This window comes from Osmerus eperlanus, chromosome 9, assembly GCF_963692335.1.
Source record: "Osmerus eperlanus chromosome 9, fOsmEpe2.1, whole genome shotgun sequence".
In the NCBI taxonomy this organism is placed as follows: domain Eukaryota; kingdom Metazoa; phylum Chordata; class Actinopteri; order Osmeriformes; family Osmeridae; genus Osmerus; species Osmerus eperlanus.
In genome coordinates this window covers 5,928,611-5,955,867 of record NC_085026.1, presented here as the reverse complement: position 1 = coordinate 5,955,867, position 27,257 = coordinate 5,928,611, and the positions used below count along the sequence as shown (strand labels likewise).

The following is a 27,257-nucleotide window of genomic DNA, read 5'->3' as shown; positions in this document are numbered from 1 at the left end:
GAGGGAGACATCCTGATAGCTAGCTGATGTAGGCTACAATAACAATACAGCAGGAGTCCTAACTGAAGTGGAGTTGGAGGACCTCATTCAAATGAGCTCCAGGCTTTTATACCGTTTCACCGGGTGAGAGGTAGCCTGGCTCTGCCCTCCTACGTACTTCCGCTCAATTTTGATTTTTCTTCTGTAATAGGTCTGGCCATGAGGTACGCAAGTCAGATGTCTCCGGTTAATTTTCTACCGGCCAATCAGCGAACAGAGGGAGTGGCTGAGAACGATGACGTTGATGTCGTGCGCTAGTTTGTGTTGTAGTTCTGTAATGTCAGCGGAGAAAGATGCGAGCGAAGCCATTCGGTCCGTTGTGGCAACGCTGCCGAATATCCATAAGCTAAAGCCAGAGCAAGAACAAGTTTTGCTGAGTTTTGTTGGTGACCATGATGTTGTGGCCCTCCTCCCCACGGGTTCGGGAACAGTTTGATTTTCCAGCTATGGCAGCTAGCTCTGTTACAGTAGTGGTGAAGGAATTGGCTAAGGCGAACGCTAGCGATTTGTTATGGCAGATCAGAGTGGCTCTGGGCAGATCCAATAGTTTTAAACTTCAACAGAGTACCCGCCTACAAGGAAGTCAACGCTTGTCAATGGAGCAAGGCCAGACTCTCTGTACAAATGAAATGTATGAGTCTGGTTAGGACCAGGCTAGGTGAGAGGAGGAGCCATGCAGTGATCTGACGTAGATCGGTCAAAGTGACGTACCTGAGCTGAAAACGGAAAAGAAACTGTTCTACGGTCTAACTCCACATTTCAGTGCAACAAGGTTTTTGCACTTTGTACATGCTTCAGGAACTCATTTCACACGTATAGAATGTACTGAAAAGCAAATCATGGAATTTGCTTTACAGGAACTTTAATCCTTATCGTTTAATACATATGATTTATTTTTATTGATTTCACTGTTTCTTGGGTCCTTTAAAAAAAATCTCTGTCCTCCATGTGTATACCTCCACAGTAGTGTAGTTCTCTTTAGAGGGTGGGGATTTTCAACATGCAGAATTTCTTGATGTATATTTGTAAAGGGAAATCTTGCACCTTTTTTTTTACTGCAAATAAATGTCACTTATATAAAAAGAATATTACTAATATAATACAATAATTTGAATTATTACTTGTTTCAACTAAACATGTCTAATATGGGTAGACGGGCTCTGGTCTCTGTCAGTTCTGATCAATAACGTCATTTCTCCTAGTCAAAACTCTGAGATAACTGCAACGTCATTTTGCCTAGTCATGACTAGTTCGAATTGTTTTGTATGATGTTGCTCATGGAGGCTTCCCTTGATTGCATGGCTATTTGCGGGTCCAGCAACACATTTAAACATTGAGTGTTGGCAAAGCAACACTCAAGTAAGTTTTATGTATTGTACTGGATGTGAATTACAGTACAAGGCTGTTTTATCACTTGATACGTCAACCTGTTGGTGGTGTTGCTGAAGGTGGTATAATTGGCTAACAGTAGCCAGTTCTTTACAATTCTGAAGTTGATTTTCTTCCTTCCGTCCTTAACAGGAACAATAAAAGACTCCCAAGTACTGTATTACAAGTACATAAAAAAGTAGACAATGTGCGCACTCAAAACACAGTGTAACAACAAGTGGTTGATGCAATTAACAGTACCTATTTAAAGCAATGACAAGTGAAATGATTGTCCTCCTTTAGAACCTAGGCTGAATCCCTCAGATAATGGCTGTCAGGACAGGGTCTCAAGACACCTTCCAGAACAGTCCGGAGCCTGTGTGGATTAGGGTCCATATCAGCCCAGTTCTAGACTGATTTGACTGGGGGGTGATAGATAAATGTTGGCTGGGCAGCTATTTTTTCCTTTACTGAGTGAGTATGTCTTGTGGCTCTCTATTAAGTCTAGTCTACTGTGTAGCTTTGACCAAATTATATACATATATACAGTACATATATTTATAAATTACCCAGTTTAATGCAATGATCTAAGCAACACTAATGCCGTTCACTAATGGCGTTCACTAATGGCGTTGCGGAGGTGCTGGAGATGGGATTGGGTTAAATGTATACATTTTATGTTTAAACTATATGTTAGGCTGGTTTGCAAAAACAACAAAAGTAGGTTTGCTTGTTTATCAATCACCCATCTGACATATAAACCCACACAGCTATAGCTAGATAGCTGAAAGTCCTCGTCCTCCAATACACACAACCAACCACCAACCCAACCCAAATCTACAATATAAAATAACTACAAAATATTGAGTTATAGCTTGTAATATACTGTATAATCACATACTATAAATATGGTAGGTTTATTTGCAAATTAATGTATAACACTGTAAAAGCCACTCAGTATGAGAACTGAAGGAAGGGAGGGGGCTGGGGCTGGATTAGGGTTCCGGTGTGGGTTGGGTCCATGTGTGGTCAGTCTCTTGACCACCCAGGTCCATGTGTGGTCAGTCTCTTGGCCATACAGGTCCATGTGTGGTCAGTCTCGTAGCCACCCAGGTCCATTTCCTAGCCACCTAGGTCCATATGTGGTCAGTCTCCTAACTTATGCACATAGTTCACTGGGAAGGAGCCAGTCCTGGAAAGGTCTCCTTCTATGTGTCCAACCTTAATAGAAATAAGGGTGCAAAAACAGACTAGATTAAACTAAAGCAGCACACCGAACACAAATGAACGGTCAACTAGAACAGTGAAAGGACGTCAATCACTAGCAAAGTCATCACAACCAAGTAGCCTAAACAACAGCGCACGTACAGCAAAGCATTTTCTTCCCAGCTTCCCATCTTCCCAGCTCAGGCAGTGACAAACATGGGCAGAGTATAGCATTACGTCATACGAGAACTAGAGAAAAGGTCGAATCAACCAGCTAACGTTCAGTTCGATTTTAAGAGTTTAAATGAACATTCTCAACTCACCCACCAGTGGGGATCCTCGGTGGCCGTCACAACGATGACTTGGTCTTTGAAGAAGGCCAGCTGGCCAGAGTTGACGGCCCTGCAGTCCACTAGCGCCCGTACACGTTTCTGTCTGGGCCTGCTCTGAGACACCTGCGACACACAGACACCGTATACTGCTCACCAATAACACTTGACCTGTCTATTAGCGGTCCCGTGTGAACACAAATTTCACGTAGAAGTTAGCTTTTATAGAAACAGAACTTGCTGTTAGACTATTTCCTTTTACGCTTTAAGCTTTCAAGCTAACCAGCTTGTGTAAGATAGATAATAGAGGTAGGTACATTGCTGAGCTGTCCTGACCGCTTCTGAAGTTCTAGACCTCTACTGACTCTTGGATTCATTACTTGAAACGGACCTGGGAATGACAACTGTAGCTTCCCCAGTTTATCCTCTTCAGTTACTAATTTGTTATTTCTTGTTTGGACTGTAGCAAACCATTATGATTAAGTTCATATTTTGCAAACATTAAAAGCGTAGGCACAGTTAAAATCTGGGCCAGAAATCAGACAATTTGATAAGTCAGTGATATGGTCATTGACAATGATGAGAAAGTGATGTCATGTTACCATGGCATTCCTTCGAGGTCGTGGAGCTGGCACAGTGATTGGTGAAGAGCTGGGGTGAAGGACAGGGGAGGAGCCACCAGCCACCAGGTTGCAGTAGAGTTCTTCCTGGCTACTAGACACAGCGCTAGGTGATGTCACCCCACACACACCCTGGCTTCCACTGCTGATCCGCCGATACGACGTGGTCTTATCTGAACTACAGGGGGATACATGTCACAATGTAGCACAATATGGTTAAAGTTGAGAGGTTAGAACCAGTACACTCAACCACTTAACCACTTAAGAACCAGTACACTCAATTACCTGACTGGTCCCATGTGGTTCTGGGGAGAGGTGGCTGTCAAGTTGAAATGGGGAGCAGCCGCAGAACCAGAGCCAGACTCAGACGCAGACTGACCATCCCAGAAAACAGGCCGCCTATGGGCCCTTAATAGGCCTGTTTGTCCTTGGGGAGAACTGTGAGGCCGCCCCCTCTCTGGGCCTGGGCAGGGAGGGCTGTGACGGAGCTGGGAAGGGGGGCAGCTCTGTGCAGCAGGGGCGGAGCTGCACCTCTGAGGGGGGGGCCCTATTTGAGGATCAGAGCGTCCTGGAGAAGGGATGAGGGGACGAGTATCAGCCAAAAGAGGTTAACAATTTTAACAAGAAATCACTGATAATCACCACTAACCCTAACCTTAAAATAGCTCCATCATACACCCTCAATACAATAAAATTAATTGTTTTACCCCCCCACTTTTAGGAGTACAAATTCTCTGCTCACCTTTCTGTAGGGCTTTGGCTGGCAGTGGGGGAGGCACGGGGCTGTGGGTTGGGGGCGTGGAGGACAGGGAGCTCTCAGAGCTCTTGCTAGAAGTGCAGTGCAAGGCAGCCCCACCCTCCTGGAAAGGTAGGGGAGAGCAAAGGTTTCTGGGTAAGGGGCTGTCCTGCAAACAGAGAATTGTTGGTATGAGTGGTGACCAAAGACATGGTTCTGACAGGTGGTTTTGTGGTTCTGACAGGTTGTTGAGATTATGACAGTTTTCATGGTGGTTATGATAGGTTTTGTTGTGGTTATGTGGTTATGACAGGTTGTATTTTGGTTATGACAGGTTGTATTGTGGTCATGACAGGTTGTTTTGTGGTTATGACAGGTTTCTGTGGTCATGACAGGTTGTATTGTGGTCTAGACAGGTTGTATTGTGGTTACGATGTTTACCCTCTCATCCAGGTCATCCTCGCTGTCATATAGGTCCTGGGGGGTCTCCCATACAAACTCCACATGGATCTGAGAGTTAAACTTGCCACTCTGAGCCAGCTCCAGCTACAGCACAAAGCACACACACACACACACACGTTGTCTAGGGATGGATCCTAGAGAAGCTGAGGATTCTGATGCAGGGGAAAGACTCAAGTTTGGGATGAAGTTGCTCTTACCAGCTCTACACACTGGGAGTGCTGCAGTCTCCTTGCAATGTCCAATGCCGTTTCCCCCGCAGAGTTCACTACAGCACCAGAGAAGTTACAGCCCTGATTAACTAACACTGACTCATCTACAAACTCAAGCTATGAAAACATCTGTAACCTGAGTGTGTGTTTCTCCAAGTGGGCAGGATGTGTATGTGTGTCTGGGCTACAAGGTGGGAAGGATAAAGTGTGTGTGTCCCGGTGTGCAGCATACCGGTGTGTAGTACAGCCTTTCCTTTGAGCAGTAGTTTGAGAGACTCTGGCTTGTTGTGCAGTGCGCTGTAGTGTAAAGCTGTGCTCCCGTCACCCGTCCTCTTCTCAAGACAGCCACTGTAGCAAACAAAGGAGCAGTGTTACTAGGACCCTACGTCACCAGGACTGAGTTGCCCTATGAAGCTCTCCTGCACTCAGACAACACCCAGTGTTCAAAAGAATATTACAAAACAAAAACAACACATGAACCATACCAGAGCCCGTCTACGGAGAGCCTGTTCCCTCCCTTTTAAGCCCCATTGTACCGAATTTGGTTGCAGTTCCAGCAGAGTTCCACTGGGGGTGATCGTGGGCGAGTGTAAAATGAATGGGAGTCTATGGAGCTAGACCGCTAAATTTGTCTCTTTCGCCTGATTGTCGTTGAGAAATCTCAGATTTGGTTGTAGTTTTTGCAAGTTCAACATGGATTATAGGTCGAAAGTTGAATGAACGAGTACTTATGTCCTTTCGATTTCTTACAGGGTGAGTCGTTGTTGCCCATAACACGCTAGCATTCTGCTAATGAATGCTGATTGGTCGTAATCAGTCCTTCACTAACCAGAGATCCCGCTTGATGGCATCCGAAGCGGAACAAGAATGTCAGAGCCCGTCTACGGGCATTGTCTGAGAATGTTAAAGGTGACATGACATGAAAAATTCACTTTAGGAGGTTATTTAACATTAATATGAGTTCCCCCAGCCTGCCTTTGGTCCCCCAGTGGCTAGAAATTTCGATCGGTGTAAACCAAGCCCTGGGTGTTCTTCTCCGCCTTTCAGAAAATCAAAGCTCAATTGCTCTGTTTGAAAATCTCCTCTTTGTTACGTCACAAGGAGGAAGGTTACCTCCCCTCTCTCTGCTTTGCCCGCCCAGATAATCTGGCCCGCCCATAAGAAACTGAGCTACGACCGTGCATGTGTGAATTTCGGGAAAGAGACTTCTGATACAGTATTAGGGGACCACTAAGGCCTATATAAAAGCATCCAAAAACAGCATGTCATGTCACCTTTAAGGTAGACTTTTTCGCCACTTTTTTTGTCCACAGCAACTTTTTTTGGGTTGCTGGCATTTTTTTTTTGCCTATCATTTTGTATGTTCTGTGAAATTTACATGGGAAATAAATTGAATTTGAGTAGCCTACTTGTTGTGTTATTCTTATGTTCAGGAATACAGGATACATGGTACAGTATTGCCACCTTAAAAAAAACTAACAGCCGATGTCCCGCTCAATAGTGATAAATATCAATACAAATTAGAAAAAGAAGAAAATGCCTCGCAGATGTGCAATGATCAATTGTTTAAATAGTTGGAAAGGGTTGTCCTGTCACATGGGAGGGAAGGTTGGCTAAATGCCAAGTTGGCTAATGTCCAACTCATCCAAGTTGCGCGGGCTACCACAGATCGCAATGATACGTGTTGGGAGGGGGGACTCTTCCCTTACTCGATTACTGCAAACAAATGGTTTTGTTAATATTTTAACTACGTTAACTACTTCACTGAATCACCCTCTACAGAATGAATGGGGTTCTTAGTTACCCTATAATGTGGATAATGACCTTGCATAGATGGAAGTCTACACCATATCACTTAATCCTGAACAAAATTGATTTCTCTTTATCAGATGTTGAACACTGCAATGGGGGGTGATTTATTGACATTTCCACACCAAATAGAACAGCATATGAAAAGCATGAGAGATACAGGACATGCAGGGACAAGGGAGGGACATTGTGGAGGAGACAGGACTAAGGAAAGTGGACTTTACTTGCCGTAAAGCAGTATCTCTGGCCGTACGATGTGTATGACGTCATTGACATTTTAAGAGGCTTTTTAGAACAAAAAAACGACCACCCCTTTCGAATGCAACATTTAAAATCCTAGACAAAAAATTATATCCTGAGAAAAGTGTTTTTTGAGGGGTATAGCTCCATAGACCTCCATTCATTCTGCACTCGCCCGTGAGCGCCCTCATAAGGAACCAGAGTGGAACTGCAACCAGTTCAGAAGCCAGAAGTTTTCCAGAGAGTGGAAGTTCTGCCCTTATTAGAGACATTCTCTGACCATACATAATAGCTGCAACAGTAGTATTCTGGGATAGGTTTAGTAGTATAGTTCAGTAGTGTACTAGGAGTGTATTAGTGTACTAAGAAAGTAGTATATTAGGAGGAGAATAGTGTTCTAGGAGAGCATTAGTAGTATACGAGAACAGCAGTGTATTAGGAGAGTAGTGTACTATCATTGTAAAAGTGTACTACGAAGGCGTCACCTGTTCTGGATAAGGAAGTCCACTAGCGCCAGAGAGCTACCGTCCTCCTGTTGCACCGCAAGGTGGAGCGCTGTCTCCCTCTGAAACACACACAATACTGTCTCCCTCTACAACTTATGTACATTCGTTCATACGTGTGTGCATGTATGTACGCGTGAACGTGCACAAGCGTGTGTGACACACCTGCTCCTCAGGCGTCGGGAGTGGCTTGGCCAGGTCCTCCCCCTCAGCGTACAGCTGCAGGAGGGATGTGAGGTCACGTCTCCTGACGGCATCATACACACAGCTGGGTTCCACTTCCTGTCTGCAGAGGACGTAGCGCCGCTCCACATACTTGGCCACTATGTATTCCTTTCTGGCTTGCCTGGTTACCACGGAGACACCATGTTCACTCGAGCTGTGATGCGACATGAGGAGCTGCACACCAATCAGAGCATGATCCTGAACTCACATGTCACTTTGGGGGAGTGGTTTGATGGAGTCGTTGGGAAGGCCTGCCTCCATGATGTCATTAAACCTAGTGTTGCCTATACTGACTGCAAGCTGAGACAGAGAGGGGGAGAGGGAGGGAAAGAAAGAGAGAGAGGGAAGGAGAGAGAGACAGAAAGTAAGATTACTTGTTGCCAGCGTGTGTACATGTGTTGCACATTTGTTGGTATGCATGTCAGAATCAGAATCAGAATGGGATTTATTCGCCATGAAAGTTTGCACAGACAAGGAATTTGCTTTGGCAGGAAGGTGCATACAATAAACATATACCTAAAATTTAAATATGTGGACTATCTATACTAAGGGTACATAAACTAGCAAGTGGGATTAGAATAGAATTAAATATACAATAAAATAAAATATAAGTTGCCGTAAATTACAATATAAAAATACAAAAATACAAATATTACAAAAAATACAAGTGTACAAGATATCATTTTGTAATGCAGTGCAAAAAGCAGTGTGTTTTAAGCAAGAAGTCATTAGAGTCAGTGTGGTCCCTTGGCCTTGTTGAAGAGGCCAACAGCGGAAGGTAAGAAACTGTTGTTGTGTGTGTGTACATTCACGTCCGTCTGTGTGTGCATCCATGTGTGTACGTGTGTGCGTGTTAGGGATGACACAAAAACCAATGCTTTGGTACCAAGTCAATGCTACAATTCTGAAAGCATGATGGTACGGTGTTGTAGGTACTGGGGATTCAATTCAACACGTATGTTAAAGTACACAGAATTTATTGTTTTGCATTCGTTTTTTTACCATCGAATTGGATATGGAGTATCGTTGAATGTCACTGGCATTTGTGTCACCTACTACATTTCTGGTACGCCTTACCAGTAGTTCTGCGGTGCAGAGCAGGTCCAGGCTGAGAGACTGGATCCTGGAGTAGTGCACCCCCAGCTCTCTGTGGATCCCCGAGCACTCGATGCAGGTGAGGATGCCCAGGTTGGTGGACAGCCAGGTGGGCCCTGAGAACAGAAACACCAGCTATGACACCAGGTACCATGTCCCACTACTACCAGTACCAGTGTACTAGGTATGATGCATCCATGCAGTTCCACTACATTACCAATGCTTGTCCTTCTCCCAAAAACATGGTCATGGACATAGTGTTCCCCAGGGTTGGAATTACGGTAGGAAGGGTGAAAGGTTACCAGGGTTACGGTAGGTAGTGTGAATGGTTCCCAGGCTCCCCGGTGTAAGAGTAGGTTGTGTTAATGGTTACCAAGGTTAGGGTAGGTAGTGTTAATGGTTACCAGGGTCACAGTAGGTAGCTATTGCGATAGGATCAGGGATGGTAGTTTATGTTACTGTGTTAAGATCAGGGATGGTAGTTTATGCTACTGTGTTAGGATCAGGGAGGGTAGTTCATGTTAATGTGTTAAGATCAGGGATGGTAGTTCATGTTACTGGATCAGGATCAGGGATGGTAGTTCATGTTACTGGGTCAGGATCAGGGATGGTTGTTCATGTTACTGGGTCAGGATCAGGGATGGTAGTTCACGTTACTGGGTCAGGATCAGGGATGGTAGTTCATGTTACTGGGTCAGGATCAGGGATGGTAGTTCATGTTACTGGGTCAGGATCAGGGATGGTCGTCGGCTCACCAGGGGCTCCACAGTCGGCGCAGGCCTGGTTGCCGGGCAGGCTTGGCAGCTGAGTGATGACAGAGCGCGACAGCTCCTGGAGGCTGTCCTGGCCCTGCTCTCCTCCCAGCGCTGCGCTCAGAGCCTCCTCCTTACTGTTCTGCAGCACGGACACCCAGCTAGCCACACACACACACACACACACACACACACCACAGGTACACACATCCACGTGCACACACGTACATACATACAGAAAGGATGAATATGCAGCCAATAGTATTCATGTCATAAGCCCAAACTGTGTTCATACTGTTGCATCAGAGTCAGACAGCTGACAGAGTAATCCTCTGTCGCTGAGGTCACCCGCGTCTGTCATGGGCAGGTTACACCCACACCGTCGCCCTACCTCTCTCCATTCCTCTCTGTTTCCCTCCCACTCTCCCTCCTTCCCCCTCGCTCACCGTCTCCACCATTCCCTCTGTCCCACTTCCCCGTCTCCCCCCCTCCCTCCCAACTTCCTCCCTCCCCCTCTCCCTCTCCTCAGAGACTTCCCACATCAAACAGCTGGTCCTCAGGCCACCCAAAGAGAGCGAGAGTACAGGGCAGAGAAGAAGGTTCGCCGAGGAAAGAAGAGGGGTGGAGAAAAACAAGGGATGAGCGAGGAGAAATCTCCTCCTCAGCCAGGCCAGCCTGTGGTTCTCCAGAGAGGAGGGGAGAGAGAGAGAGTAACGAGAGAGAGAGGTCCCACCCAAAACCAGCTGTGCCAGAGGCCTAACGGGGGAAACTCTTTCAGTCTCTCTCTCTCCCGCCCTCTCTCACTCTATCTCTGATGTGGGGTTTTTTGCTTCGGTCTTTTTCCTTTTTCCTGATCTTGATAACGGTGTCTCTGGCACTAACAATGTTAGTCACTCGTTACGACAGTAAGCTGAGCATGGCATGCAATGAGGGTCATGTTTTCCTCTGCACACAGTTTTATAATAAAACATTTTGGAAGTAGCACTGATCAGTAAAATACTCTGAAGCTAACCCTTACTGATAACCCTCCCTGTATGAGTCCTATAGGAGGCCTTGTCTGTATGCAATACAGTGACTGTCATACCTGTGACCTCAGCATTATTACTACTTTATTGCAATAGTTTTCATGACTCATATTTACAAGCCTCTCTCTCCCATGGCTCCCCCATTTCATTTGATTTCATCTTAGTCATTTAGCAGACGCTCTTATCCAGAGCGACTTACAGTAAGTGGGACATTCCCCCCAAGGCAAGTAGGGTGAAGTGCCTTGCCCAAGGACACAACGTCATTTTTCACGGCCAGGAATCGAACCGGCAACCTTCTGGTTGATAGCCCGATTCCTTAACTGCTCAGCCATCTGACCCCCATGTCTCTTCTCATGTCTCAGGTCTCTCTCCCCCATGTCTCTGGTCTCTCCCCCATGTCTCTCTCCCCCATGTCTCTGGTCTCTCCCCCATGTCTCTCTCCCCCATGTCTCTGGTCTCTCTCCCATGTCTCTGGTCTCTCCCCCATGTTTCTCTCCCCCATGTCTCTGGTCTCTCTCCCATGTCTCTGGTCTCTCCCCCATGTTTCTCTCCCCCATGTCTCTCCCCCATGTCTCTCTCCCCCATTGCTCTGGTCTCTCCCCTATGTCTCTCTCCCCCATGTCTCTGGTCTCTCCCCCATGTCTCTCTCCCCCATGTCTCTCTCCCCCATGTCTCTGGTCTCTCCCCCATGTCTCTGGTCTCTCCCCCATGTCTCTGGTCTCTCTCCCATGTCTCTCTCCCCCATGTCTCTGGTCTCTCCCCCATGTCTCTCTCCCCCATGTCTCTGGTCTCTCTCCCATGTCTCTCTCCCCCATGTCTCTGGTCTCTCCCCCATGTCTCTCTCCCCCATGTCTCTGGTCTCTCCCCCATGTCTCTCTCCCCCATGTCTCTGGTCTCTCCCCCATGTCTCGTGAATCTCAGTGTGTGTGTGTGTGTGTGTGTGTGTAACATTGCCAATACCACTACTGTGGTGACGGTGTGCTTACATCATACATTCCTGCTCATCCTCTGCCTGGAAGTGGTACGTCCGATTATCTAGAAGGACAGACACACAAACACAGACACTCTGACTATGTAAATGAACAACAGTTGATGACTCCACACGGAATATAAACTGCTTCTAAAGAGGAGAGCTTGCCAGAGAGCCACACAGCGGCAGAGTCGTGGCTCTTCTACTGGGGATCAGGGGTCAACCTACGTGTCACCAGGTCAAAGGTCCTCCTCTCCTCAGGATTGGGCCGCACCTGACAGGTCAGGAGGTTGAGCTTGGCTGGTGGTCGGTTGATCTGACAACACACACACAATAAAACATACCTAATCCCACAATCATCACACAAGGCAGACACAGCGTTACTCTCTAGTGGACCAAGTACACAGCTCCATTATTTGAGTCAAAGTATACACTATATGGACAAAGTTATCGGGAGACCTACACATTACACCTTCAGGAGCTTTTATGACATGCCATTCTAAATCCATGGGCATTTCTATGGAATTACTCCCCCCCCCATTGCAGTTATGACAGCTTCCACTCTTCTGTAAAGGCTTTCTACAAGATTTTGGAATGTGCCTGTGGGACTTTGTTCCCATCTATCCAGAAGAGCATGTGTGAGGCATTCATCAAACCCTCACTTGTCCATCGGACTGCCAGATAGGGAATGTGATTCGTCACTCCACAGAACACGTTTCCACAGTCAAGAGTACAGTGGCGCTGTGCTTTACACCACTCCGTCCGATGCTTGGCGTTGTGCTTGGTGATGTTAGGCTTGCGTGCAGCTGCTTGGTCATGGAAAGCCATGCCATCAGTTCTTGTGCTGATGTTATATCCAGAGGAGGTTTGGAACTCTGCAGTTATTCAGTCAGCAGAGCGTTGCCAACTTTCACGCACTGGCCAAGGGTTCTCTGGTAAGGAATCCTCATCTGCATCTGCCGTAACCATCGTTACGACCACCAAGTTCAAATTGAACTTGATATACAGAGTAGATGACGGTTTTTCCTCATGTGACAAGCACAGCTGTATTCTACAGTAGGTATTAGGGTGCTATATTCTACAGTAGGTGTTGGGGTGCTAGACTCTACAGTAGGTGTTGGGGTGCTATACTCTACAGTAGGTGTTGGGGTGTGTCATACTGCTGCTGTACTCTACAGTAGGTGTTGGGGTGTGTCACAGTGCTGCTGTACTCTACAGTAGGTGTCGGGGTGTGTCACAGTGCTGCTGTACTCTACAGTCGGTGTTGGGGTGTGTCACAGTGCTGCTGTACTCTACAGTCGGTGTTGGGGTGTGTCACAGTATTGCTGTACTCTACAGTAGGTGTCGGAGTGTGTCACAGTGCTGCTGTACTCTACAGTAGGTGTCGGGGTGTGTCACAGTGCTGCTGTACTCTACAGTCGGTGTCGGGGTGTGTCACAGTGCTGCTGTACTCTACAGTCGGTGTTGGGGTGTGTCACAGTGCTGCTGTACTCTACAGTCGGTGTTGGGGTGTGTCACAGTGCTGCTGTACTCTACAGTAGGTGTCGGGGTGTGTCACGGTGCTGCTGTACTCTACAGTAGGTGTCGGGGTTTCTCACCGTGCTGTGTGAGATGGTCAGACAGCCGTACTTCACGCCACACTTCCTTCTCTGCCACACCTTCCTGATGCTGCAGAAACACGTACCACAGAAGAAGAGGGCGGGAGGAGGGCAAGAGGACACAGTCTGAGTTTATAACCCAACCCCTCTTGATGTAATTTCACCTTGTCAGTTAGTCATAGTAAGCTGGCTACATAACCTGTTGGCTAGTTAACGTTAGCAGCTATGTGGTGATGGATGTAAAGCTAACCCACGCCTTTACCTCTCTTGACGGCTTCCTCATGACAGGAAACCTATCCTTGAGTCTTTTCCCACCATGTTGCCCTCCTTTCGTAGCAATGTGAGAAATACAATAACCTGCTGCCCGGTTTGTTTCTAGTGAAATCTGTTCTGAATGCAGTTGCTAGTTTCCGTGTTTAGCTGCTGCGCTTTGAGGGAACGCTACTGCAGTGCCGGCTAATGGCGAATGCTGGGAGGACGTGCTGGCAGTGAGGGGGGGTTTAGACCCAACCCTCTCTATGTCCTACAGACACAACCGGGCTGAGACCCTACTTCTCTTCTGGTAGAGCACACACACACACCCCTCCCCAGAATAGGGTGTTGGGGGGAGGGGTGCATGTGGCAAAACGAGGGGGAACTAAATTCGAAATGGCGGAGGAAGGCTGGAACTACTCAGTAGAGCTCCAGAGCAGGGGTCCCAGACTGGCTCCTTACCCCAACATAATACAGACCAGCTGGGGCAGGGGCAGCATGAACCCTCCCCCCCTCTCCTCAGCTCCACCTTAGGAAATTGGATACTAACCCTGTCCACTCCCTGCAGCCTCCAAGTCTCCCCATGTTGAAGCGGGTTGGCCACTCACCCATCACTCTTCTTGAGCAGGAAGCCAGACTTCTCTGTGCCGTACTTCTTGTTTCCCTGCTGCTGGTGGATGCTATAGCCACTCCCAGAGTTCTGTCTGCTTAGGTTCTCCTACAGAACAAAACAGAGGACTGTCAGGCCTGAGCCATACAACGTGGAGTGTAGGAGTCAGAGCTGCTAATACATGGAGTATAGGACTCAGAGCTCCAGCTGTACAACAGGGAGGATAGGAGTCAGAGCTGCTAATACATGGAGTATAGGACTCAGAGCTGCAGCTGTATAACATGGAGGATAGGAGTCAGAGCTGCAGATGTATAACATGGAGGATAGGAGTCAGAGCTGCAGCTGTATAACATGGAGGATAGGAGTCAGAGCTGCGTACCTCTTTGCTCTCCACCTGCAGCAGCAGTCTGAGAGAGTCTCTGAGCTGACACAGCTTACGCACCTCCTGATCCTGGTTCTGACGCACCTAGGCACACACACACACACAATACACACATGCACACAGATACACACAATACACACAGACAAACACAAAATACACACACACACAATACACAAACGACAAGCACATGTTATTAACCCATCCTTGAAGATTCACCCATCAATCATTTGTGCTGTTGTGTGTGTATCTTGGGAAAACAAACATCATGTGGGTGATTTTCTAATGTGGTGCTAATATGGAAGGATGTGAGTGTTTCCATCAGCCCCACTGCATGAATCTATATCACACAGCAGAGGACAGTACACATATTGGCAACAACCTGACACCTGACAGCTGACAGTCAGACACAACAACATGACTAAAGACAGTATGCTCTCATACAGAACAATAACCAAGCCAAACCAGTTTCTTTACACAATGCTGCTCCCTCTCTCTTTCTCGTCAGGGGAGAGTTGACATGTCGGAGCTTGTTTCTCTGGCTACGGTTGTTTGTGGTGAAACCTGCCTAGAAAACTCTGAAACTCTTGTCTGCTGGGGCCTAGATATTACTAATTCATTTTCAGGTTTTGATTTGCATCTTTAAAGGGAACTGCCTCCATTAACATGCTGTGTGTTCAGCTGGTAGAGATCCGGAGAGGAGAGAGAGACTGGGAATCTGGGGGAGGGACACAAAATCTGACATACTACTACACACACACACACACACACACACACACACACACACACAGACTGACTAACCTTAACCCAGATAGACAGACTAACCCAGATAGACAGGCAGCAAGGGAGGTTGTCAGACATACAGACAGACACTTGCGTTCACACTGCTAAAAGAACGTGGCCCTTTGCGGTCCAGACCACCTCAAAATGTGGTCTGAGCGCTCGGATCTCAATGTGTTCTGGGTGCATTCACAACTGTACTCAAAGCTGTCCACTTGTGATTGGATCATCCAAGATGCATGTTAATGCAAGGTGTCAACAGGGCCTTACCCAACGAGACAGACAGACATGCAGTCTCACCCTAACAGACAGACAGGCAGGCAGGCTTACCCTAACAGACAGACAGACAGACAGACAGGCAGGCTCACCCTAACAGACAGACAGGCAGGCAGGCTTACCCTAACAGACAGACAGACAGTTGTTTACCGTGTGGATAGAAGCAGACAGTTTTTCCACAAAGGGAGTGAGATTCTCTGCAGCTTTAAGTCCATCCTGGAAGAAACTGTTGAAACCACAAACACTGAAGTCCCTTCTGTTTTCACAGCACTCTTGTATGCACACACACACACACCATTTATAAACACACAACATTCTACCTATGTCAGGGAGTGAATGGTTAACAACTGTGATCTTATCTATTCAGAACAAACCTAAGCAGACATCACCAGAACACAGAATACCACACGTATTAGCAGTGGAGAGCATTGGAAGCTGTTCTCGATGTCTGAGAATGAAAGTAAATACATCTGGCATTTATAAATTAAAGCCATCTGCTTTTCCACAAGGAACCAGAGGCACTCTCTGGGAGCAGAGATCACTATAAACCTTTCATACGACTGCCATAATGCACAAAATACTCCCTTTATATTACCTTCACACTACCCTCCTACTGCCTACATACTGCACATCTTACTGCCTTCATACTACCTTCACACTACCCTCATACTCCCTTCATACTGAAAACTATACTAACTTTATACTCTCTTCCTATTACCTTCATAATGTCTTTTACTGCAAAACTGTCCTTACTAGTGCTGGAAGTAAATCTTAGTAGTCGTTGGCCAAGGAAAACATGAAATGTGAAACTTACTTCAGCTGAGCTTGAAAGTACTTTATAAGACTTTGCAGGAGGTCTGGACCCTGACGGACTTTCAACTCCTGGCTCTTCAACAGGTACTGCACAAGAGACCAGGTTACGCATCACAACTGGTACTGCACAGGAGACCAGGTTAAGGTTAACTCCAGGCGATCTCCAGTCCTACATCCCACCCCCACATATCACCTCGCACATCTGCAGTTGGAAGGCTCTCCTCTCTCTCTCTTTGTCCTCTCCTCCGTCTCCTCCCTCCATCCTGATGAGGCCCTGCTGACGGCCTTTCTCTCGCCTTTCCTTCTCCAGTTTACTTCTTGGCGAACAGAGAAAAGGAGTGAGGGTAGGAACGGAAGGAGGGGAAGAGCGAAGGGGGAAGGACAGAGTCCGAAAAAAGAAGAGGTGACATTGTGCAAAGAAAGCGAGAGGGGGAACAGAGGGAGAGAGAAAATAGGAGGAAGTTAAAGCAAGGTAAATAGAAGAAGGTGAATTCCCCTTCCTCGCTTACAGCCAGACTGCTGGCACCGTTCCTTGGATAAGAGAGTTGACCAGCCCCATGCTACACGTCGTCCTGGTTAGGCACAGGATTAGGTCTGTGGTCAACATGCTACGGAGAGCGCCTCAGTTGGACCCTCTGATCCTGATAAGAACTCTTAGTCAACTCACAGTTTCATCTCATAATCTTTCCAGCTCTTCTCCATGTGTTTCTTCAGCTCCTGGGAAAGCGAGAGTGAAAGAGAGATGGAGAGACAGATGAGCATCTCAGTTGAGCTCGGCTCTGCACCAGATTAGTCGACACTGCAGTCTATAAACCTGAACGCCGGAAGCCATCTACTACACACTACACTCACCTTTCCACTCACCATTTAACGTATCCATTTCATACATTATTCATTTCACTCTTCTGTCCACAGTGACATCAAAATTGTGCATCAACAAAGTACAGTAGAAGATGAAGGATCAAAAGTACATAGTTCTACAGTGTTTCTGTGGTGAGGGTCAAGGAACAGTCTACATTTACGAGCCACATTTCAAAGTAAGCAAATCAGAGTGCAACAACAACATCTCAATTGCTTAAGTATATAGCAACAATATCTCGATTACAGTAGCTAGTGGACTAACGTACGGTGAGCAGAAATTATAACATTGTGGTGCACTAATAACATCTCCATTTCTCATCCACATTTTTACAATGGGGTCCAGTTTTGAAAGCAACACAGGGCTCCCATCCAACAGACATGGTTCTTATTATCTCAATAGGATACCTTGCTTTTGGAGAGATTAAATGATTGAGGGTAAATTGATCATGGTAATCCTAACTGTAACTTGCTGTTTGTTGCTCACCTGCCTGCTGTCTCTAAGGTCACTCTTCAGGATGTTCTCCAGAGGAAAGGTCAGGATGTTGTCCAGGTTTTGGACCTGTGAGAGAGACTCACAGGGTTTAGAGAGAGGGATAGAGAGACATAAAGAGATTCACAGGGCTTAGAGAGAGGGATGGAGATACCTAAAGAGACTCACAGGGTTTAGAGAGAGGGATAGAGAAACCTAAAGAGATTCACATGGTTTAAACAGAGGGATAGAGAGAGATAGAGATTCACAGGATTTAAACAGAGGGATAGAGAGAGAGAGACATTCACAGGGATCAGCGCGATGGAAAAAGAGAGGTACATGGAGTTTAGAGGTGGATGGACAGAGATAGAGAGATTCATATGGTTCAGAGAGATAAATGGATAGAGATTCATATAGTTTAGCGAGATTCACAGGGGTTTAGAGAGATGGATGGAGGGGTAGAGAGTAGGGCAGACCTCTCGGGTGCAGACCCTTCCCCCCCTCATCCTCACCAGGTTTTTGAGCAGGGCAGTGACCTCTCTGGTAAACACCGCCAGGTTGAGGAAGCCCGTGGAGACCTCGTTGTTCTCCTGGGTCAGGTGACTGTTACCCAGGTTCTCCAGAACTTGTATGTACTGCTCCTTGGCCTCCATGTGGGCTAGAGACACACACACACCGTTAGTAAACAAACACAACAGCCAGCTTCAGCCCCCCCCCCTCCTCCCCCCCAACACACACAGCTAGAATATCAAGCTGCAGCAAGCCCTAACCCACACTCTGTACTAATGACCAACTCAAATCGGACCAGCAGCTCCATCTCTCACTCCCTTTTTGTCTCCCTCCCCCCTTTCGTACTGGAACTTCTTTATACTTCCAGTAAGAGAAGGGGGAGGGATAGAGAAGGGGGGAGGGGATAGAGACTGAAATGTGAAACAGGCCAAGATACAAAAGAATGTCTAAACTCTGTGTATGCACAGTCAACAAGAGCAGTCTGATGCGAACTAGTTAGTTGTTAGACCTGTGGGTCTTGTGTAAGAGTGTATGTCAAAATAGTCACACCCCATCAAAACACACACAACATTATCCTTTAACCAACTATCACACCATAGACATGATTCCTCCACCAAACCCAGATCATGTGGGTCACCTGGGCCCTTACAAAAATCCTGCTCAGACACACCTTCAAAAGTTATTGTGGTGCCATGGTTACTGTTACACTGCAGGTTGTGATGGTTGCCATGATCACTGTTACACTGCAGGTCAATGTGGTTGCCATGGTCACTAGTATACACCAGGTAATTATGGTTGTATGGAGGTGAGAGTTAGTGTGAGTTTACCGGTCCAGATGTATTGAGGTGAGGGTGACCTTATAGAGTCCAGATGTATGGAGGTGAGAGTGACCTTATAGAGTCCAGATGTATGGAGGTGAGGGTGACCTTATAGATGTGTGTATGGAGGTGAGGGTGACCTTATAGAGTCCAGATGTATGGAGGTGAGAGTGACCTTATATAGTCCAGATGAATGGAGGTGACAGTGACCTTATAGAGTCAAGATGTATGGAGGTGAGGGTGACCTTATATAGTCCAGATGTATGGAGGCGACAGTGACCTTATAGAGTCCAGATGTATGGAGGTGACAGTGACCATATAGAGTCCAGATGTATGGAGGTGAGAGTGACCTTATAGAGTCCAGATGTATGGAGGTGAGAGTGACCATATAGAGTCCAGATGTATGGAGGTGAGGGTGACCTTATAGATGTGTGTATGGAGGTGAGGGTGACCTTATATAGTCCAGATGTATGGAGGTGAAAGTGACCTTATAGAGTCCAGATGTATGGAGGTGAAAGTGACCTTATAGAGTCCAGATGTATGGAGGTGAGGGTGACCTTATAGAGTCCAGATGTATGGAGGTGAAAGTGACCTTATAGAGTCCAGATGTATGGAGGTGAAAGTGACCTTATAGAGTCCAGATGTATGGAGGTGACAGTGACCTTATAGAGTCCAGATGTATGGAGGTGACAGTGACCTTATAGAGTCCAGATGTATGGAGGTGAAAGTGACCTTATAGTGACCAGATGTCCAGATGTGTGTATGGAGGTGAGGGTGACCTTATAGAGTCCAGATGTATGGAGGTGACAGTGACCTTATAGATGTGTGTATGGAGGTGAGGGTGACCTTATGGATGTGTGTATGGAGGTGAGGGTGACCTTATGGATGTGTGTATGGAGGTGAGGGTGACCTTATGGATGTGTGTATGGAGGTGAGGGTGACCTTATGGATGTGTGTATGGAGGTGAGGGTGACCTTATGGATGTGTGTATGGAGGTGAGGGTGACCTTATGGATGTGTGTATGGAGGTGAGGGTGACCTTATAGAGTCCAGATGTATGGAGGTGACAGTGACCTTATAGATGTGTGTATGGAGGTGAGGGTGACCTTATGGATGTGTGTATGGAGGTGAGGGTGACCTTATGGATGTGTGTATGGAGGTGAGGGTGACCTTATGGATGTGTGTATGGAGGTGAGGGTGACCTTATGGATGTGTGTATGGAGGTGAGGGTGACCTTATGGATGTGTGTATGGAGTTGAGGGTGAGCTTACTGAGTCCAGATGTGTGCACGGCCTTCACCGTCTTCCTCATCCGGCGCAGGCTGCTCTGATCCATCTCTAGTGACTAAAAAGGGAGAGAGACAGAGAAATGAGAGGGAGAGATGGGAGAAAGAGAATGGAAAAAGGGAGAGGAGAGGAAGAGAGAAAGGGGAGGGGGAGAAGAGAGAGAAAGCGACGGAGACAAGAGAGAGAGAATTATAGTAGAGATGGAAAGAATTTGATTTGGTTTAGAGGACAGGGACCTTACCGGAGTTCCCTCTTAGTCTCCTTCTCTCCTAATCTCATACCCTCTCAGTCTCTAGTCTTCTACCCTACTACCCTCCAAGTCTACTACTTTCCTAGTGTCCTAGTCTCCTACCTCCTAGTCTCCTGGTCACTGGTATCCTGTTCTCCTACCGTCCTAGTCTACTATTCTCCTAGTCTCTTAACCTCTAGGGACTTGTCTCCAACCCTCTCTGGAAAGAGAGGGAAGGTAGGGTGATCAATCTGATTGGGAGAAAGAGAGTGAGGGAGTGAGGGAGGGAGGGTAGGGTGGCCTATATTTTAGAGGTAGTTGAGGTTGCTGTTAGGTTAGAAAACCTAGTTTGAGACCCACACATCTGTCTGCTACTCAACAACAATCGTCTGTAACTAAACACCCGCTAAATGCCCCCAAAAGAGAATGAGTCACGGTGTTACAAGAAAGCCTGTCATAGAGAGAAAGCGAGAAGGCACATCAGCCACGGAGTGTGGCAACAGACATATAAACAACTTTTCTTACCTCCTCGAGTGCAGACACCGTAATCCGGCAGTCGCTTATTTTACACTGAAAGGGGGATGCTCCCGGTGATGTCAAGTCTTCGTTTGTCAGATGAAGAAAATCAGAAATGCTGATACGCTCCGGCATGATACTCCCGAAACCTATGCAACGAAACTACCGAGAAAAGTTCTTAAAAGTTTATATTCCCAGGCAGGAAAAGCCTATTCACTCTCTGTGAAAATAGCAACAGAAAAGTTTGTATTTCCCCGCAGTAGCATTTCGTGTGCGGATGAAGGCTAGTGTGCTTTTTTTCTCAGAGCAGGTTTCGAGTCGTGAGGTGTTGAGTGTTCAGCACCGACTTCGAAGGAGGGCGTCATGGTCACGTGGGAATGTTTGGAGCCATGATGGTCTTTCGTCATTCTTGTTTTCAAAAACACCATTGTGGGAAACGTTTTTTTTTTTTTTTTTTTTCTGTACTTCCGGTTCTGTATCAATCTAGTAAATTACAGTGATGGGTATAAAACATTATTATAATAATTAAGTCCGTAAGCCTCTGAAATCTTGTCAAATTTGTGCCCGCAGTTATTCTCTTTTATAAGGACGGGCATTTATACAATTTTGTTTTCATTTCAAAGCAAGAAAAAAACTAACGAGAGGTATAACAAATAGTTAATCTAGTGTACTACTGTGGAACACTTGTTCCCATGGATGTATCAGTCATCTGAACCTCAATGATAGACTCTCACCCTCAATATTACCTCACCCTAACCAGCTCAGCATCTAGCCTACAAGCCTATGTTACCTGCCATTCATCAGGTCACCATTCATCACCACCTATACAGTATAACCCAATCCTCATAATTCACATCCATGAAGTGGCACGTGAATGTGTGTTTATTGCATGTGCTAAATGTCCAAAGCTTGTGCCAATAACTAATAATAACTAAGAACATACAAGTTATTAAATACTTTTCTCTTTGTAGTTCTGGAACACAAGATCACTCATTCTCCACTGCTGGGTTCCCCTAAGGTTCAGGCATTTCCTTACAGGTGTGTCATTGGACACCCAACTCCCCTAAATTCCTTGTATTGTCTAGTGTGTCAGCTCCACAAAGACAGACCCCAGAGCCACAGGCCAGGCTTCTGACTGCAGTCTGACATCACAGTAAAGATGAGGGAAGTGATAGCATTGGTTTTTAGGAAACCTTTGGAACTAGAGCATATTCCCAGGGAACTCTTTGCTTTCAAGACCAACCACATATTTGCCTACATGTGTGAATGGCAACCATACCTGAGGTTAGAAGGAGTCTCCACCACCCTTGTAGGCAGTGAAGCCATACAGTGGTGCTGTAGGAGTGACAACTTGTAACGTGCTCATTAAGCATGTAGGTTAGTGCTCTTATGCTTTGTTTATAAACAGGCACACAGAATGACAACATTAAAACTCCCTATGTTTACACCACTTACACATCATATGTAAGTATCCCATAAAATGTCAGGCTTAATTCGTACAGCTCCACCCTCCACCCTCTGTTCCTCCATGCTTCTATCCCTCCATCCTAATGATATGCAGAGATGCCATTATCTGTATCTGTAATCAGATCAAACATGGAAATGGGTGGAGCAACGAATGTTGTGTTCATTTGTGTCTCGTGAACATGTGTGTTTGGTCCCCTGATGTGTACCTGGTATTTGCTATGCAACATAGGAAGGAGGATAAGAGGATTCATCTGATTGAGTTTTCAGGAATCTTGGTTGACCTCACCTGAACCAGCAACACGGATGCCATTCTGAAGAAGGTACAACAGCAACAAAAATGGTTGAATGGTGCGCATTTAAGTACATTTCAACAGAACTCAATATCTGTTTCTACATAGTATCCTATTGAAGACTGTCATCTTGTGGCAGGTGGGAGGAAGGAGGAAAGTCCCATGTCCTGAAATCCACCACTAGAGGGCAGGATACTTTATATAAAAGTGTCTGAGTGACTGAGATTCCATCCAAGTAGACAGGCCTCTCTTTTAAGGAGACAGTGCAGCTTGAAGGAATGACATTTTTGAACGACAGGTTTGCCTTCCATGACAGGTTGGGGATTCTACAACCAACAAGAATATAAAGTTTGTTGTGGCAAAGTGACTTCCAGGGGGGTGTTCCATCAACGTCGCTAACGCAAGTCGCGCTAACACGAATAAGTCTCACTTGGGTAAACGTCAACTTAGACTTAAGCCTCAAGCCGTTCCACTAACGTTCCGTTCCACTAACAGGCAACGCTAATTCAAGCTAGACCTCAATAAACTTAGACTGTGCAGCCCAGATCAGGCGATCGTCGAAAAGAGGAGTTATGTCGCAAAAAGTATAGCGTAAAGCAGCAGAGGTGTGTTGTTTCAGCAGCGTAAATTGATTTTTTTAGTTTTTTTGTCCCCAAAAAGGGCAATGTTGCCACAATTAACATGACAAGGGAGACAACTTGTCAAACCATTACGACCGTTAAAATGCGTAAATTGTAGACCTACCAAATTTACTTAACATATATATCTATATATAGATATATATGCATTTAGGCCTACTGATAATTAGCGTAATTTGATGAGCTGTCTGAAACCGTTCTGACAGGCTAGCCTATGGTCGATATTCTCAACAGGAGATTGAGAATAATAGCCCAAAAAAGAACGTGGCAGCAATTGAAAATTGTAGGATAAAATTCAAAACACTGAAGAAGGCCATGGTTAATTGCACTTGATGTGGGCTAATAATGTTTTTGTCTTCACATCTTGAACAAAATCAAAAATTACTTCAAAATAACTTTGCCACACACATTTATTAACTGATAGGGTAAATGCTGAGCTTTAAGATAAAAGGGAAAGATAACCATGACTTAAATGGGGATTCACTGAAATGACTAGTATTGCACAGATCCAGCACTGACTTTTTAGATCAGAAGGTGACCCAAACTGCACACTTTGTTTGGCAGAACAGTCATTTAAAATTGCTCAGCATGACTATCATTATTATATTACGAGTATTTCCAATTAACATAGTCTGCCTCCACAGATCCAGAGGGGGCTTAGACAGTGACAGACTGTGGCTGTGCCAAGTGTTGTCACAGACTCACTTTGGGAAAGCATGCCCTACTGGGAACATTAGGGGAGACTGTTGGGCACAGAATCTAATTGTCTTCTTTGGAAAGGGCAACATTTGGGACACTGTCATGTAGGGGCAGCATAAAGGGCACTTCATAACAGCACCTTTTTCCATTGGAAGTAAGGGCATGGGAACAGTCCAATTTAGGCCATTGTAAGGGCACCTTATAGGGTACTGCATCACATTTTCTATAAAGGAACTCTTTTTACATTTATAGAGGGCACACTGTCATTTATTGCATGGGGCATCCTGTGCACTCAAGCATATTTCACAATGTGAATGGCAGACAGTAGGGCACTTGGTCTAATTTTTGCCACTCTGAGCATTTTAGAAACGCTTTCAACCATGGGGGCACCAGGCAGTCACCCCCTGAGTCTTCCAATGGGCCTGGATACACCCATGGGGACAGTATATTGCACCTATAATATTGGGGAAGCCAGAGGAGAGGTAATATACAGGATTGTCAACATATAGGCTACTTTAAACAATGAAAATACTTTATACAATTGAATAAAAAGTCCTCCTCGATTCTTTGTGTTTCAAGATGACCTGAAAAACTGATGATAATATTCAGGTACTGCTTTGGAGCAAGGTATACCCTTCATATTTCCTGGCATAGTTGCCCGTTCAAGAATGTCCCACATGCAAAGACACAGACAGCTGCAGACAGACTGAACAGTGTCAAGGCTTGGCTACAGTGGGTTTGCTTCCTTGTGTGTGATTCCAGCAGACTACATAGTCTAGGCCTACCTACATAGACTGCAGTCTACTACCCTCCTTTCTACTATTATAGTCTACTCTCCTTTCTATTACTTTTTACAAAGGATGGTAGGCTGCTCTTATGTGTTCATTGCCATCCTTAAGAGTTGCTAAAGTGTTATTTCATATATATATATTTATGTTTTTTTTTTTTTAAGAATGACAATTACATTTATCTAGATAAACTATGCTGGGCCTGCTGAACCTATACTTCTTCCACAGATACTGGTCAGGGAACCATTACTTCTGTCTCTGAAGACCCTTGGGGCTGGTGGGATAAACGCTCTTTGTATAATCTGAGCACCTTCATCCACCACAGGGTTGTCAAAGAACGGATACGCCATAATTGATTGTAACTTGTCTAGACGCTCTGCTTAGTTTCTAAGTCCTTATTTTATGTCAATTAACCAATGGCTTTTGAAAACAAAAGTGACATTATTTCTTAACTTGTTTATTTAAATTAATATATTTTTTGGAGATGAAGTAAACATGTAGCTAAATCATTAATGTCTGCACTTCAAAAAGTCTGAATTTACGTTTCCGAACACGGGACTAAAGTGGTTTGCGCGCAGGAATTTACTCGACGGAACTGTCTTTTGAGATTCTGTTTCCGCCTGTTTGAAATTATTTGCAACACATTTTAGTTTAGCTTGACTTTTAGTTCCGAAGTATAAGTTACCTTGGTTACGTAGCTAGAACTAAAATAAGCCACCTTAATGGAACGGAACTCTCGCTAAAGTAAGTGAGACTTGGCGAGATAAGTCTAGCTTTTCCTTAATCGACGTTGATGGAACACCCCCCAGGCCTGTGATCAAGACCTTGATCAGTGGACAGCCACAAACACACCATGGGGCTAAATACCACATTACACATCATTAAAATTAGCAGTTAATTTATTCCTTCATCCTTATACAAAGCAATGAACATGTATCAGGCTGTATGTTCAGGATTGTACATTTTCTAATCAGAACATTAAACCTTTTGACATTACATTTCTGTCGGGGCAACGTCACTGTGGAGTTAGGAACTTAAATATCTTGAACAAAATTTCAGGAAGACAACTACAGAAAGATAAATGAATCAGATTGTATATGGCTTCATGTGGCTTATTCTAACAACAGATTCTAATTCACAGCACCTGTCACACATGGTTATTACATTCGTAGAGAACAGCAACATTTACATAAAACATAGTCCTGCGGTAGTTGATGCTTCTGAGTTTGTGTGTCTTGTCTCCATTAGTGACATCTGACTAAGATGATCTGGTAGCTGATTGAAATGATCTGGTAGTTAGTTCCACAACTGAATCAGGCAAAGGAGGAGGGGTGCCTATGAGGACAGACTGCAATCAGAGGAGGGGGAGGGGTCTATGATGACAGACTCCAGGACACCAAAGAATCAATACAATAGTAGCAACAAATCATATCAGGAGTAAGGTCAGAACAGATATAGGTAATTACCAGCATCAGAAGGTAAAGGTTAGGAGAAGAAATAAGAACATAAAGCATTACATTCATCCTGCAAGTGGACCCAGAAATCTTTGGGATTTTTTGAATATACTGTATAGTAAAACACTGAAAGGTGCCACAGAAAGAGAGGAATGAAGAACCTGAACGATGATGTCCTGGCAGTGGTTGGGCATGGTCAAGATTGCACCTCTGTCTTCATACTATTAAACATTCTATAAATAGACCTGCATTAAGGCATGTAATAAAGTAGCAATCCAAGCGTACAGTGTAATAATATTTAAGAAGCCAAATGCAAATGTAAGACCTTAAAACGCCTTGGCCTTCTTTCTATACATCTGATGGCGTCAGCTGTTTCAACTAGTTTAGTTTAAAGTTGCTGTTGATACAGACATGACAAGTGTTTACTGCAAATATCAACACTAGTCTGGTCAGGCTTGATGTTCACAAACCACCACAGATGCCCCCATGGTGAACCTCTTGAAACCTCAATTTAGCCCTTAGAGGAGAGGATTTGTGTCTGGGATGCATCAAGACATAAACGTCTTCCAGGACCAACAACATCACTAGTGGGTTTGTCTGATACTCTCTGTTGGCATCACTCTGTTACTCATAGCAACTGTTTTACAGGGGGATCCTTGCACTATCCATCATAATGTTCTTATCAGCTGCATAATGGGGCAAACACACAGGCAACAGGCATTTAGACATTGAGTTCCAATGCATGGCCAATGGGGGGGGGGGGGGGGGGGGGGGGAGCAAAATGAGTGTTTAGAGCTGATGTTCTCAATCCTGCCTCATTCCCTGCATGTTTTAGATGGTCCCCTCTTCCAACACACCTGATTAAAATGAATGTGTCGTTATCAGGCTTCGACTGAGCTTAGCCCTGTACCTTAGCATATAGCCTTTTAGCCTAATA

The 27,257-nt window shown here is 45.5% G+C and overlaps 1 protein-coding gene across 5 annotated transcripts; it reads right to left on the bottom strand.

The window, feature by feature from the left end:
• Positions 1 to 1,561: 1,561 nt before the first annotated feature.
• Positions 1,562 to 21,406, bottom strand: asap3 (ArfGAP with SH3 domain, ankyrin repeat and PH domain 3). 5 transcript variants are annotated; one of them, XR_009931412.1, is made up of 27 exons: positions 20,994 to 21,406; positions 20,225 to 20,297; positions 18,139 to 18,284; positions 17,642 to 17,716; positions 16,964 to 17,013; positions 16,490 to 16,613; positions 16,298 to 16,383; positions 15,634 to 15,709; positions 14,428 to 14,514; positions 14,047 to 14,156; positions 13,187 to 13,256; positions 11,817 to 11,904; positions 11,605 to 11,653; positions 9,597 to 9,754; positions 8,824 to 8,957; positions 7,955 to 8,046; positions 7,687 to 7,867; positions 7,504 to 7,583; positions 5,202 to 5,317; positions 4,958 to 5,025; positions 4,740 to 4,844; positions 4,305 to 4,467; positions 3,848 to 4,130; positions 3,545 to 3,740; positions 2,937 to 3,068; positions 2,489 to 2,628; positions 1,562 to 2,456 (listed from the first exon to the last, which is right to left on the bottom strand). XR_009931412.1 is itself a non-coding variant. In XM_062470160.1 (26 exons), exons 1-26 carry the CDS (start codon positions 21,117 to 21,119, stop codon positions 2,554 to 2,556), a joined length of 2,943 nt encoding a protein of 980 aa, XP_062326144.1. In that variant the 5' UTR covers positions 21,120 to 21,406; the 3' UTR covers positions 1,562 to 2,553. The 5 variants fall into 5 exon arrangements, 4 of the variants coding, with proteins under 4 accessions (XP_062326144.1, XP_062326147.1, XP_062326146.1 ...); XM_062470160.1 differs by having other exon boundaries at positions 1,562 to 2,628; XM_062470163.1 differs by having other exon boundaries at positions 1,562 to 2,628; positions 2,941 to 3,068.
• Between the last annotated feature and the right edge of the window lie 5,851 nt (positions 21,407 to 27,257).

Excerpts from the sequence above, each read along its gene's own strand:
- asap3 (XM_062470160.1), bottom strand. The coding sequence starts at position 21,119 with ATGCCGGAGCGTATCAGCATTTCTGATTTTCTTCATCTGACAAACGAA. Across the intron at positions 8,047-8,823 it reads TCTGCACCGCAGAACTACTG|CTTGCAGTCAGTATAGGCAA; the intron begins GTAAGGCGTACC and ends TCTCTGTCTCAG. Across the intron at positions 4,131-4,304 it reads AGCCAAAGCCCTACAGAAAG|GACGCTCTGATCCTCAAATA; the intron begins GTGAGCAGAGAA and ends TCCCTTCTCCAG.